Raw genomic sequence first — 15,682 nt, 5'->3', positions numbered from 1 at the left:
CTTAAACCCACCCCCCCCCCCCCCCCCCCAAAAAAAAAAAAAAAAAAAAAAAAAAAAAAAAAAAAAAAAAAAGAAGAAAAAACCAGAAAAAAATAATCCTACCACAACTATGTTGTGATACCTGCTGCATTGCTGCTGTGCTATAGAATATATGAAATATTATATTTGGCTTGCCTTTTTTGCCTTTTTTTTCCTTCTTAAATGCCATTGGCTTTTACAGGTATGTCATAGGTGCCAGGTTCTGTGTTTTCATGTTCCTCTAATTTCTTATGGTAGCTAGAATGAGCTGAAGGAGGTGACTTAAGCAGAAGGGAAAGGCATGTTGCCCTTAGGGTATTCCTTCCTCAGGACTCTCTCATAAATGCTGGAAAATTGTCTGAAGTAGAGTATTTCCTCTTTCAAACACTACTTATTTTTTTCAGTAATGGTTTTACAGTAGTCTTTCTGTAGTGAGCAGACGTTGGATATACTAGCACACAATCCAGAGACTGGAAATTTTGGAGAAGTGACCCAAAGCAGAGATCCAGCATAATCTGGCATGTCACAGTAACAAGCTGTGTGGTAACAGCTCTACAAAGTTGCTGTCGTTTTAGATAGTTTTGAAAATGGGAAGCCATAGTGGAAGAGCTGAGAGCAAAAAGCTACAAGGGAGATTGAAGGAGATTGTGGTGAGGAAGACAGTTTGACTCTTTGGCGATTATTCAGTTGTCTGTCTGGACCATTTGCTTCCAAAGAGAAACCAAAGTGACTGTTTATAAGAAAGAGGAGTAATTAACGTTGACAGGGTTTCTGCTTCTGAAAGGATTTCTCATGTATGCATGCATACATACAGAACAGGAACGCTAGAGTTAGCCTCAAATTGCAACTGGTCCCTAGCATTTTATTCTGCTTCAAAATTCAGCTGGACTCGGTTGCCTGTGCTTCCTCCTCCCTTAAAGGGAATATTCCTCCCCTTACACAGTTTTCATACAGGAGAGGCTCCCTTGAGACTTTCTGCAGTGATCTGCTTATTTATAATTTATAGGTCATGCTGTATAGTACATATTTTTCTTGGTGATCAGAATTCATTGTCAGGGATGCTGATGTACTCTAGCAGTAAGGAGGCTGATGTAGAGGAAACATCTCAGGAGATGTGGGCATGCTCACAAAGTGCATCCTATCTTTATTGAATGAATATTCATAGTGCTGCATATCACAAAGTTTCTCTTAAGTGCATTGAGTTTGAACTGTAATTACTAAAAGTCTTTCTCAAGACCTCTGCATTAATATGGTAGGTACCATTAACTGTGAGGTAGCTTATGATACCAAACATATTTGACTTGTCACATTGGTGTTTTTTTTGAAGAAATGAAGAGAAATCTTAATCACACAAAATAAGCAAAAGGTGACCTGAGTTTAACTACTCTTAACAACAATGCAGCACCCAACTTGTTAATGGTGCCATAATTTCAATTTGAAGCAGGAAGCTAATGGCAGTTCATCAGTGCTCAGCAATCACACAGCCTGAGCAAACCCAAGCCAGTCTGTTGCCAGCAAACAAGGAAAGAGGAATGTGTCTCTCTTATGTTGAAGAGATAGATGCTTACTGTTGAGGGTGCAAGAAAATAGGCAGTGCTAACAGGATATTTGAGGGTTCTTGCTCAGTTAAGTAATAAACAATTTAATATGCAGCAGATGTTTTGTGTGTCTTGTGTCAGGCTGGAGGCGGTACCTGTTTTGGATGCATAAACAGAATAATGCTTTTTCGTGTTCTTTATCCCTCCCCCTTTTTCTGTGAGTATTTTCTGACATGAAAAGGAGAATTATATCAGTTGCCACCCATAAAGAAAAGATGGAATTTGATGCTGAAAGTGTTTCCACCACAAACTCGTTTGTTGGGTTTTATGTAACTGTTTCCCAAAGCTACCCAGTATTATATTAACTGTTATCCTAAGCTACCCAGTTATACACTGTGCAGTGCACAGTTACACAGTTTGAAGCTAATTAGAGCTAGCATTGAGGACACAAATTTCCTTTGCTTCTTCAAAGGAGGTACAACTTTGAAGAGTGTGGAAGAAATGTAACTTCTGTTCTGCAGACAGCTTTACAAAACAGTTTCATCTGAAATGGAAGGATCCTTTTTTTTGATGGTATATTGCCTTGTCTTTAAGGTTGCTTTTTAGAGGCTATAATATTTTTAAATGTCTTTGAAATAGACTCAGTGCAATGCTTTACTTGGCATTGTACAGTGATCTTTTCCTGTGGACTTTTTCAGGGTTTTTTTGGCAGACAGTTTAAAATGTTATTTTATCTTTGCTGATTTTTTCCTGACAGTCCCCCGTGTCTGGACACCGGTTCTTGTATACTTTAGATTAAAAGTTCTGGTTTGTCCCTGAGTTACATAAAAGTAGTTGTCGTGTTTCTGACAGGAGCAGAGTCTGGGGAGACAGGCAAAAAAAAATGGAGCAAGTAGAGAGGGTTAGTTATCTTCCTGCCTTCTGTTGATTAGAAATGTATGAAAATGCCTCTGATGACACTACTGGTTTACTATAAAATAAATAAAAACAGGAATAAAAAGAGGTCCAGTCTTCCAAGGTTGTTGATATTAGATAACTGTTATGCTTCCATAGCAGGGTTTGGTGGGATTAGTTTTCCTTCACCAAAAGCACACTGTAGTCATTTTGATAGAAAACTGAATGGCATTTGGTAGTTTGGCATTTGAAAATTGGTTCCACTGCTAGCAGGGTGATGACTGCTGTTGTGTAAAAGTAAATACTTTTTATCCACCACATGAAGAGTAGAAAGTTGCAACAGCTTTGCTCTTTTCCTCTTTCAGTCTCCGCACTGATTCAGGCATTTTTGATGTCTCTGGGGTACAATCTGTATGGATTCTTGTATTAAATTCTGATTAGATATGTTAAACAGATTTTTTTTTTCTATAAGGTCCATTAAAAACATTTTTTCCTATGGATAGCATTGTAAACCAAGCCGGTTTTCATCTGCTTTTGTGTAGTTTATGCAAGCCATCAAATTTAATGATTCTCATACCTTTTTTTAGCTGTCATATCACAAGTGATTTAAATCAAAATATGCTCATTTATATTAGAAACTTGCTGGATGAGCAAAATAGATATATTCTATCAGATTTTGTTTCGCTGTTTATATGATACTTTTGTAGTATTCATGGTACAGTGAAATACAAAGTAAGGATTGAATATAAAGAATTGCTTTCCTGAAGAAGAGAGAGAGAGCCAACAAAGTAAGTTCAGTGGATATGCACTGAGCAGCAACCCCATCACAAAAGGGTTCCTCTGGCCAGAGTGGTTATATTTCTGGGGATTTCAGTAGTAGATCCAGTAGAGAATTCACATTAGCACACTGAAGCCTGTCTTTTCACTTTTTTTTAAAAAAAAAGTAATTATATATTTTTTAAAAAGCTTTCTGACGATAATGGCTTTGGCATCAGCACAAGGATGCATGGTGTGGTGTTTTTTTCCCCACACAGTAGTTCTTAATCATATTTAAACTACATCCCACCCCCAACAAAAATAAATAAATTTTAAGGAAAAAAAATATAAAGAAAAGAAAAGCCTTTAGGCATTCCGTGTTTTCCAGTCCCTAAAGACTATGCTCTGTTGAGCTTCCAAACTTCTCTGGGCAACCAAGTCTTGGTTATCATTGACCTAGAAACACAAATAAGTCTCCTTTCATTGGACTAGGAAATAAGAAATCAAGTTACATAAGATCATTGGTGCTGGAAGACATATTAATGAACATCATTATGCCTCATTTTTTTGTAACCTTTGCTCAATTAAGCAGGGTCTCCCTTCATATCTCGTTGGATTTAGGTCCTGTAGCATCCCTAGGGAGTGTAGGACTTGCAGTTCTTGCTTCAGAGAAGACTAAGTTCTTTCTTGGAAAACTAACTGTGAAAAAAAAATAGTTTAATTTTAAAGAAAAAGTATAGCCCTCTGATCTTTAATTTAAGAATAGCTTTTTAATGTCTTTTTTGATGCAATCTGTGTGGCAATGAAGCTTGCTTCTGCCTTTGTGCTGTTGTACTGGATTCTTTTCTAGTGCACAAAGGAGGCCTTTCAACACTTCACAAGGGTATTTTAAGTGTGGCTTTTCCAAAGAGACTTCCAAACATCTTCTGCTGATTTTGGAATGCTTTTAGATGAAAATGGAGGAAATAGCCTTACTGGTTTTGTACAGCCTTACTGGTTTTGAGCTGTAACAAGTTCAGAAGGCAGTTACCATTCCTTATATTGAAGTGTCTCGCAGGAATGTGCAGATGCAGTTTGAGATGTCAGTTTACTGGTTATCGGTTTTTACAATGTCGGTGACAGCTTTGTGTTTCTTGTCTCTAAGCCTGAGCAGCAGTGGTACAGCATACTTTCCTTCCTCTGTCTCTTTGGCTGCACTACTGCAAGGTACTTTGTTTGAGAGATGTTTTAGATGCTTATTTTATGTAATGGGTATCTGTTAATGCATATTCAAAGGTGGGTGGTGTTTTCGGTGAGTAGCCATGAGCACATGCACTCCTCCAGAGAGAGAAGGGAAATTATCAAGAGACAAGACAATCTCAGTGAAAAGTACCCATATTTCTGGCCTGAAGCATTTATTTTGATAAATGAAAGGGAAAGTCTTAAGTAAGCTAACATTTATTTGCCTCTGGTAAGAGATCACCAGCATGGAGTCTAATTCTCTTTTGCCCGTATCTTTGCTTTTAAATTTCTGTCAGTTTAGTTTCCTTGTGCATGCAGGCAAAAAGGAGAAATTTGCTGTAGATGTGACTTCTGAGTCCACACTCACACTGAACCCTTGTAGCTGACACCCTATTTGCACTCTTTATTGACAGTACAGCAAAAGAGAGAGCAAGTGGCAAATGGTAAACTGAGACAATTTAGAAAAATGCAGCCTTTGGCACTTCTCTTTGGTCCTTTTTGAGATATCTATTTAGATTCCTCTATTAAAAAAGAAATCTAAAATACTCACTAAAATACTAAAATCTAAAATACTTCATATTTATTATGAAGGCAAACAGCTTCCTCTCTTTTTTTTCTCTTCCCCACCCCCCAACACACTCATATTTCCTTTTCTTCCCCTGTTCTGGTGTTGGTCACTGTTTGTCACATGTAGGATACTGTCTCATCTTCAAAGTCTCATGTGCTACGTGTGTCTTTGTATCTCTAGGTAGTAATGATTGTATATTAGGCACCATTTTTCTCCTTCATTATTTCTCTTACCACATAGATTTTGTATGAAGTAGTAAAAAGTAAATGCATGGCGGGCTGCATGGTCTCAAGTTAAATATTGCTCTCTATTTGACTATTTTCCTTATCAGATGGGATAGACACATAAAATTGACTTTTACAGAGAGATGTGTACAGAGACCAAAACACTTCTGAAATTTTTTGTGTACATGTTCCATTAAATAGTATCTGACAAGAAGGAACAGCTTTTAAACATGCTATGCTTATTTTCTTTCCAGTTCATTCTTTAGTGATGGAGACAGCTGGCACAGACTCAGTCACAACCTTTATCTCTGTATGATCTTTATAAACAATTCCTCATCTCACTCTGAGTTTGCTCAATCATCCTGCTTATTCTTCCCATCCTGTTAATGCCATGAATTATTTTTTTCCATTTCATTTTAGTGTATAAAAGTAACAGGAGTTTTTCAAGCACCGGCTGTAGAAAGAAGATGAATAAGTAATTAAATGCTACAGGAGCTGCTGATTGGCACATAAGGCTACAGTGTGCTGAACTGATATGAGTTACAATAACATGCATCTTTACTTCCTTGAAAGAGTGCATAATGAGACCTGATTTAAATATGTTCTGTTTTTAAGAAACATCCCATGTGTTTTCTTTGAAATTAGCTTTGCCTTCATCTGTTGGAACTATTAAGCAGATCTGCTCCTTGAATTATTCTGTACAAGCCTGTACAATTCAAAAGAGAAAAAGACTGCAAATTAACAGTGAGTAATTTTGGAAGTCCACTTACTAGGCTCAAAAAACAATTTTAAGGTGCAGCTGAAGGACATAGGTGCAGCTGAAGGACATAGGTGCTTTCAGGATACATTAAACAGTGTAAAAATCGCAATAGCAAAAGTTTTGGAGCTTTTAAATTTTCCAAGAGAGGAAAAGACTTCAGCTGCAAAGCATTCCCAACAGAAATTTTGTAATGGCCTGGTTTAGACAAGTTCCTTTAAAAATCTTACCTTACAAGAAGGGTTGGGTTTTATATTAGAAATAAGATGAACCTTTTTGCCCTCTCTTCCTTAAAGATACGCTTATCTTGGTGTAACAGAGCAACTAGTCTATCTGTCTGCATTTTTAGAGTTATAAAGGGAGAAATGTATGTTTCAGAGTCACTAAAAGAGGAACAAATCAAAATGGAGAGTAAATCACTGGCTCATGGCTGAAAATCATGAAGGCCCTTCTGGCTTTTTTCCTGAGAGGAGGATTGTGTTGGTTGGGTTCTGGGTTATCCACCGTAGTTGGCTAACTTGAGACCTCATACCTACAGAATGAATGCTGCAGCGCTGATTGTAGTTATTGCTTTGTTTCATGCTGAAAAAATATTTCAAGAATGTAGTTTTGTAAGCACATGTCCATCTACTACCGGAAGACTGTTTTTCAAAGCAGGTTTTTTTAAAGTATTTTTGGCTATTGTTTAGGGTCAGCTATGAAAACAGTTTGTGTTGACACAGTATCAGCACACCAGATTTTAGGTTTTCAGGATTTTCCCCCCTCTTTTATAAGAATCAAGAATGTCTAAAATTAGTGTTGGTTTTTCCAAGACTCTTGCATGGCCTGATTTATGTAGAAAGTAGCAATGTATTCACAAATGCAACAGAACTGTATAAACCATAGACATTGGATTTAATGGTCTGTCACCTGTCAGATTACTAAGGGAAGGGAAGTGAAGCATTCATTTTAAACCATTACCTAAAGTGTACAGTAATTTTGCAATTTATAATTGTTGTATGAAATACAGTGGTATGAATTACTGCCCAAGTTGTGTCTAATCCCTTTTTGTATGACCAATATAACTTTAAAATATTATTTTGCTTTTGTAAACATAAAAAAGCCTAGTGTGGGCAGAATAAAGGTGTTATCTCTGTGCTCAGTGTTCACTTTTTCATTTTGTATTCACATCTGCATACTCAACAGGACTCAACACTTGCATCCTTGTGTTTATCTTATTAGTGGGCAGTTTTCAGTGACAAGTTTTGAGATGCTTCTCAAGGTTTTTTTTTGCCATACCTTCACCTATTGAATCTATACCAAAACTCTAGTGTTAATTTTCTCCTAATTTCCTCCCTGAAACACATAGCCAGCAACAGGAGGGGAATTCACCCTCTACTAAAACCTGTGCTCCACTCAAAGCTTACAAATACTTTAACTGTTTTAGTTCTTAATGCCAAAAGGAGAATGAAGTAATGTCTTTGTCTAGTGAAGGAGGCACATCCATTCTAGATAGCTACTGGAGGGGTATCTCTTGAAAAACTAAATAAACCACTAACATATGTGGTTGTACTTCTTATTATATAAAAATATTTAAAATCAGCAAATTCAGTATTGTAGATTTTATGTTCCTTGTTGGGCTTTTTATGACATACTTTTACTCTGTAGTGTTCCTCTAGATACGATTTTTCCAATAAAATCTTTATTTTGTCCATTCAAGACAGATGATATTTCAGCTCAAGATCAGATTTATAAGTGGGTTTCTTTTTTTTTTTTTTTTTCTATTGCAGAGAGGTTTGCTGGGACAAGATTATTGGTATTATTGGTATGCTTGGTTATCCTTGCGGTGTGTAGTCTCATTGCTCTTCTTGTTTACTGGCAGAGAGACACAGAGAAATATATTGAGTACTGCTAAGAAAAGGTTATGCAAGCCTGAGTGCATTATTTTTGCACCTGTGGTATAAGTGAAAAAACCAAAACAAAAGATAATCTACGAAGTCTGTGATGTGCTCAAGGTACTCTACTGCTAAATTATTTTAGTAGTTTTAATTCAGTGTATGGTTTATTTTATGCTAAGAGAGTTCTCTATCAAAAATATTGATAAGGATTGCTATGGATGACTTATAGCTGATGAACTGTATGGGCCAAACTCTTAAAATCTTTTGTGGTGTCAACTTCAATTTGAACTACTTCAATGGCAAGGATGTTGGTGAATTAAATCCAAGGTCTCTTAGGTCAAACTTGATTGAAGTTTTATTGAGGGTCAGGAGAAATTGATGAAACACAGTATGTGAGGGTAAACAGGACAGACAGAGTAAAAGAGATCTATCTCTAGATTGTTTCTAGAGATTGTTTTGCTGGAATTTCTTAGCGTACTCAAAATGTGACATAGCCTCCCTTTCCTTGTATGCTGTGGAAATGTTTTGGAAGTGGTATGGAGGGGAGAAAAGTCATTCTAGAAATATTCCCCACTTCAAAGTGTAGTAATCAACTCTTGTTTCTGACCAAGTTTTTGAAATTAAAATGCGTTATATTTTACTGATGCATCCACATAGGTTCTGCTAACCAAAAGTCTTTTTTAAATGAGGAATTTTTCGAGCTGTAAATACTGCCTTCCTTCTCTTTTGAAAGAAATTTCTGCATAGAGAATGCTTTAACGATTTGTAACCAGTGGGTGATTCAAAGGGTCTTATTCTAGTGTGCGTAATGTCAAATTAAAATATTGATACATACTGTGAAGGACTGAAGAGATTCTTCAGGAATGTCGCTTTTGCAATACTTCCATTTCTGTATTTTTTTAATAGAAAAGGCTTATTTTTTAAATGGCAATTTTCATTATTTACTTCATGTAGTATGTATTGAATCCTACAAAGAATATTATTGCTATTCAGAAGTATACAGAGAACACTGTTCTCAGGAGTGTTTATATAAATGCAACAGTTAATGCTTACTGAAAGTTGGACTGTATAATGCAGGTTTCTAAATGTAACGGAGGTTAGTGTGTTTTCAGTGCTTAGTTTTTCTTGGGGTTATGTATTTATTTACATATTTGTTTATATATTTTATTTGAAGCAATAGAATGGCAGGATTTGGAAAGATGCGGAGGACAAAGGAATGAAGTGGGGGAGGAGGGAGGAAAAATAACATCTTGCCTCCTGCTAAGCTAAAGTTGAGATGAGGGTGTTTTTTGTGATTGTGGCATCAAGAGACTAAGTAATGAAAAGAAAAGACAGTTGATGTTTTTATGGTGTATGTTTTTCAAACTTTTCTGTAGTAGAACACTCATTTTATTATATAATGTTGTCAGCACTGGCTAACTGCTTTTTTTGATCTGGAATGGGACCTTAGCAATTTGTGACAGCAAAATAAGCCTTGACTTTTAAATTAGTACTATAAAATATATTGTAAAAAGTAAGCAAAACATCCTAATAATGTTTAAAGTATCTTCTTTTGTGTTTCTATGTGTAGAAAATAATAAAAAAAAAACAGGAAAAGCAGTTTCCTTCTAGGTGGGACAGATTTATGGTGGAAGAAAATGCTTCATAAGAAACATAACAGCTGATTACTTATAACCTTTTGTTTTAAAAAGGTTGGTTGCATTTAAACCTTTAATAAAGTCATAAGTGCTGGAGAGCATCATATCCTTACATTTATTTCTACCACCATGAAAAAATCTTACATAAAAATTGAATTTTTTCTTTCTGTATATATGTTTCAAAGGATTTTTGCATAATAAAGATCAAAATATTTTTTGATTCATTTAATACTTGCTTTTTCAGTATGTGTTATCACAATAAAGTTTCTGGTACATGTTTTCTAAATTTTAAAAATATTAGTAAATAGCGGAGAGAAACAAAATGTTTCATTTTCTAAGGAATGTTAACAATTTTTTCAAGTCACCTTAGCATTTGTAAAATAATTTTCTGAAGTCTTAGTAGATGCAAATTGCTGTTATTCCAGCTATCAAAAAAGTAAACAGTCTGTTGTAGCAATCTACTATATATTAGTAATCCTGTTGAAAGCAATAAACCCATTAAATTTAGTTTCTAATGGAATTTTAATGTAGTAGTTTGTTTGTTAGGCTTTTTTTAAACTTGCCGTCATCACTTTTCCTGTGTTACTCTCTTCAAGTCAATTTCCTAAAAATTACCCTTCCAGCCTCAATTTCTTGCTCCTTCTGTTTTGTAAAATTTGCATTTTTATCTTGCATTCTGATTAACATTGGCTATTACTCACTCACTAGGCAGGTCTGGATGGAGAGATGAAAACAGAGAAAACAATATTGTTCACAAAGTCAAGTTACAAATGCATTCTTCTTTCCATTCCCAAAAGGCACTGAGGCGTGAACTGAAGGAAAAAGAGCAAACCGTTCTCAATGCTGTGGACCAGGCACGAGTTTTCCTTGCTGACCAACCAATTGAGGGGCCTGAGGAACCAAGGAGGAGCTTGCATTCAAAAACAGGTCAGAAAATAGTCACTGCTGGGGAGGGTCAAAAAAAGAGAGAAAGGACTTGCATGTCTCTAGTACATAATTTATTTCCCAGTTACTTGCTCAGATTTTTCCAAATGGCATCCTGGTGGCTTTTATTTCAATGTTTTAGAGTCAAGGGTTACTTTCCTGCTTTGTAAGATATCAATGGAAATTTGTAACATTTTAATGGAAGAAGTAGAAACATCTCTTCTGCCTTTTCCAATTTTAGGTTCAAAACACCAATGATAGTTTTTTCCTAGCATAATAACATATGCACCTTAAATGTAGTCAGAATAGTACTTCAAGTGTTCCCATTCAAACATCCATATGCCTATAGCAAAGTTTTACTCCATAAATAGAAATAAGCATGTTTAGTGGTGTATCTCATTAGAAGTAAAATAAATCGGCTTTAGGAAGGCAGTCATTACAGAATCCTTAAGATTTGAATAGTGGGTGAATCATTGCTAAGGAATGGAACCACAGCTATGCTAGAAACTGTTTTTTGCATAGTATTTTTTGAGATATTACTCTAAATATCAGAGGCCTGCAAAAAGTTAATTTTTCTCCACTCCCCCACAAAATAGGAAATTATCTGTGTAAGTTCTACAGTCTGATATAAGCTACAGCATTATGAAGTCTTACTTTTAGTTACACAAGAACTGTTCTCAGAAAAGGTGGTAATAATCTGCTTTTGCAGAACTGTCATTTGCTGTAAGGTGTGAACAATTTACTGTTCTGTATAATTTACAAAATTACAGTATACCTGCTTTTATCGGGAGTTAGTTTTTTATTTCCATGCATCATCGTATACATCTCCATTGCAAACTTCTTAAGTTTGTTCAGTGGAAACTACTAATCTCTTGCATCCATGCTTTGTGTTATTTCTGTACAAATTTTTAAGTGGTTTCATATTCCCTAGTTCAACTTTATCACAGTCTGAATAGCTGGTGATTAAAGCCAATGAACCATTTATCTCATTGATTAGTGCTGCTGGTACTCGCTTTACTTCTGTTTTGAGCTCCTGACTCCTGAAAACATTCAGGTTTTTTTTACTCTGTAATCCATTTGATTTATGGCATCTCTAATGTTTTAGTTGCTCTAAATCACAAGCAACCTTGCAGTTGAAAAGTAAGGATGCTCTCTGTATATTTGTTCATTCTTTCATACAGAAGTTTGAAATTGCAGTTTCTCTTCTCAAAAACATAGAACCTCTCAGTCAGTGCAAATGTTGCCAGTAAATAAAACCTTGCCAATGCAAAATGCTCATTTTCTAACAGAATTTGGTGTCAATGATCTAGTCAGTATTGATTGATGAGATGCAAACTGCAAACGCCAACTTCAGATTATAAGATGCATCATAAGCTATTGCTATCCAGTCTATTATGATGAAAATTATTATTATTTTGTGTTATACCAATGGCAGTGAGAACAGAATAACAGGGAATTTGATGACCATGGTAAACTGCATCGCAATGACATCTATGGTCTGCAAATGATGTGTGCATGTCTCTGGTCTAGTCATTGTATTTAAAAACCTGTCACGTTCAGGCTGGGGACCCTCATACATGTGCACTGAACTTCTTTTCCTCTTTCTTCTTCACGCTCAGTACTTCCATGGACTTAGTTTTTTGAACATGTGATGAATTAGTCTTGACTACCAGCCAAACTCCCACCCATCCAATTATGTCTTCCACTGCAGTGGAAAGGAGGCAGGAGATGGGAAGAACATGAGTGAGAAAGCTCATGGGTCAGGATGGGGATCAGACAGGACACAGATGCAGATCCTGTGCAAACTACTGTTGTGGACCAAACAGGCTTAGCTTGGGGAAAACAAACTTTTTATTGTCATTTAAAATAAATAATTAAATACTAGGTTGGTTTGTAGTGGAGAAAAACCTCACAAACATTAAAACCACAGCTTTCCTCTTGCCTTTCACAGACTCAGCTTGATTCCCTCATTCCTGTCTCTTCCCTGCCTTATTGTGATGCTGGTTATGCTCAGAGAGGCAACAAGTGGCACGAGAGGGTGGGAAGGTGGTGACTTCATGATTAGCTTAGCAGTTTGTCTGCTGCTTCTTTCCTCTAATGCCAGTCCTCTGTGTGCAATCTCCATGGGGAAAATCTGCCTTACCATGGGGTTGCTTCGCCTCCTCTGACTTCAGTGTTCCCTTTGCTGTTTTTCCTATTGGCTCCCCCCTCCTCTCTGGTGTTTTCTGTTTCTTAAATACACTTTTCCTGAGGTGCCACCACTGTGGCTGGAGACCTCAGGTGTGCCCCATGGTGAGTTGACTACAATCTGCTGTCCCTGGCACTGGGCAGCTCTAACCTCTTCTCCCACAGACGTGAAGCTCCCACTGCCGGCATTGGGCACTCGCAGCCTGTGCAGAACAGGCCTGCACTTTCTGTAGATTGATAGACCTCCAGGCCAAAAGCTGTCTTTAAATCATTCTGTCTGAGCTCATATATATATAATAAGCTGTTAATTTTCACCTAGGAGTGAGTCTAGTAAATTTTTTCTGACAACTTGATGCCACCAGTCTCCAGAAAACTTAATCTCTGATCTAGAAGACAGCCAGATGCACACAATTTTTCTTCAGATTAACCATTATTAGTGAAGGGTGTGGACTTTAGTTTGCTTTTAAGTTGTTATTTTTTTTTATTTTTTGCCAGCCTCTTGGTCACTGGTGTTCTCTATACTTGATTAAAGTTAACTTGTTAACTTCAATTAAGTCCACTTCATGTTGATAAGTGTGGAGCGTGTTTATGGGTTCTAAACTGATAGTCTGTTTTCTAAAAATATTGACAAACAGTCAACACTGCAGAGTCTTGATTTGGCTGATTCTATAATAGAAATAGGAAAGCTGTTTTACTAACTCAAACTTGCATTAATTGGAAATCAGTTTCTTGAGGTTACTTCTTACTTCTGTATAAGGGAAGGGGTCATTTTGGGGGAATGGTTAGCTAATCTGAAGATGATAAAGGTTGTGAAATTGTTTTCTATTTTCTTCAACCTCTGAATCTAATTTTTTAAAATCAATATTTTTGATAATTTTCTCCTTCACCACAGGTCTTTTCATGCCAAGGAGAGGACATTGTTGCAAGGGCATGGAATGAGGCAGATTTAGGAGAAAACTGATCAGAATCAGTTTTGAACTTGTCTGACTGAGACCTGTTCAAAGGACTTGTGCATATATACATACATTTATTGTTCCATCCAAACAGAACACTTGTTACAGCATGCCTTATGATAACCCATTTTTTCTCTAATGGTCTTCTTAATTTCAAACATATGACAAGAATGTAGTTTCAGGTTATGAGTAAGCCTTGGTTTCTTCTTTCCCCCATCTTCACCTTATACATCTTTGGTTGGCCTTCTACTATACCAGAGAGTAACTGGCACATTCAGATAGAGTTCTCTGTGTTCCAGGAAACTACTTTCTTAGTCAACTATATCTCCCATCCATCTTTTCTTCTGCTTTTGTTTTGCCATGTTTCCCCATTACAAAAAAGCAAGCTTCAGTCTTCCTGTATTTGAGCTGCCTCAGCATCTGAATGGAGCTGATTGATAAGCCAGCAGGCCAGCTGCTGAATTTCATGGATGGAAAGGTTAAAGAAATTGAAAATGGTTATGTTTTTAGCATATTTTTTTCACTTGCCCATAGTATAGGAGAAAACTTTGATCTAAAAATGTTAATTATAATTCTCTATGGGATAGTTATAGCTGGATTCTTAATTCCATGTACTGTAAGGTTACAGGCCATTGCAAAGACAAAGGAAAGCAGATTTCTTATTTTATGTCCCCAGGGTTCTATGAACTGATGATAAAGCTTTGCTGAAATTCTGTCCTTACATTTCCACTGAAGCAGTGGAACATCCTAGCAGATCATCACAGACCACTACACTGATTCTCATTGCAATAGTGAATGGTTCTGGAAGTCTGCAGTGTTGTCCAACTACTTTAGTAATTTAATTTTCTTAAGACAATTAGATTCCTAGCTTTGAAAGCTGCTATTTGGTAGCAAAGGTTGTTGTGATAAACACAGCCTTTAAAAACAAGTATTTACCATCTGGTATCTCCTATTAATTGAATAGAAAGCCCCATAAATCACATCTGTGTTGTAAAAGAAATATGTTAATAAGTATCAGTGAATTGTATGTAGATATTTTATTTAAACTTGTAGAGGGACAGTATCTTTGTGTTTCAGGCATAAATAAAAGCTGAACTTTTTTGCTTACCACTACTGACATTTAGGTAAATTTCTCTGCTGTAATTTTTCCATTTGCAAGGAAGATCTCACTGAAAATGGGCAATTTATGTTATATATATAAATACATATTATTTTCTAATATATAACAGGTATATAGCAGGCAGCATTTCTATTATAAAGCAAACAGCATTTCTATTCTAAATCACTTGAGTTTGTTCTCTAACTATCACACAGTGCTGGGATTTTTTTTTCCCCTCTGCTGTGCAGTTGGACTGAGTATGAAGTCTTGACTGTTAATCAGAAGTGCTTAGGAGAATGAAGACGATGTAGCCCACTGGAAGTCAGTGGGATCATATCCAGAAACTAATTACACTATTTTCAACACTGCTGCTTTTGTTTTAGTTGGAGCTCATTCACTCATGACTTTTAACAGTTTCTTCCCACGATAAGAGAAATGTGCATTTACCCATGAGGGAATCACAAAATACTTCTCTCTCTCATTTTCAAAATTAGAGCTTTTTTAGTCACCCTACAAGTTTAGTCCACTTTGGTAAAGCTTTGAAATTCTTCCTGTAGGGTCTACACGGTTGTCTGCTCAGAACCATATTAGTAACATTCAAGGAAATTGTTTCCACTTGCTGAGTGTTGTGGAGTGCAAACTTAGAGGATGTTAATGGAAACAGGCTGGCTGGAGTTCAAAATGGTTAATTTTATTATTGGTTGATTGTTTGGGGTTTTTTTAGTTCATGAGAACCTTGGAATATAAACCTAGTCAGATTCATTATTGACTTGTAGGCTCTGTTGTGTCCCAGATTTATCTGAAATACGGGATGTTCTCTGGGTGGAAGCATGTTTACATTGAACGTTTAACCAACTGCTGCTTGTTCTTAAACTTCTTGTTCCCATCTCATCAGGACTAAATTTTCTGTCAAGGTTGTTAGAAACTCAGACAATGCTTTCTCTGCAGCAATGCTAAAGACTTCATGATCCAACAATAGCACTGCTTTTGGATCTTCTGTGTAGGAGTTTGATCATGGGCCATTGTGCC

General features: G+C 36.4%; 1 protein-coding gene across 1 annotated transcript in view; it reads left to right on the top strand.

The window, feature by feature from the left end:
* UTRN (utrophin) overlaps positions 1-15,682 on the top strand; it is a 303,831-nt gene that overhangs the window by 209,336 nt on the left and 78,813 nt on the right. Inside the window, exon 53 of the mRNA XM_039706856.1 lies at positions 10,288-10,417. Coding sequence (XP_039562790.1) covers positions 10,288-10,417 — 130 coding nt within the window. The remainder of the gene's footprint in view (positions 1-10,287; positions 10,418-15,682) is intronic.

This window comes from Passer montanus, unplaced genomic scaffold, assembly GCF_014805655.1.
Source record: "Passer montanus isolate IOZ18808 unplaced genomic scaffold, ASM1480565v1 scaffold2, whole genome shotgun sequence".
Classification (NCBI taxonomy): domain Eukaryota; kingdom Metazoa; phylum Chordata; class Aves; order Passeriformes; family Passeridae; genus Passer; species Passer montanus.
The sequence above is the reverse complement of the archived record's forward strand: the minus strand, read 5'-3'. Positions and strand labels throughout refer to the sequence as shown.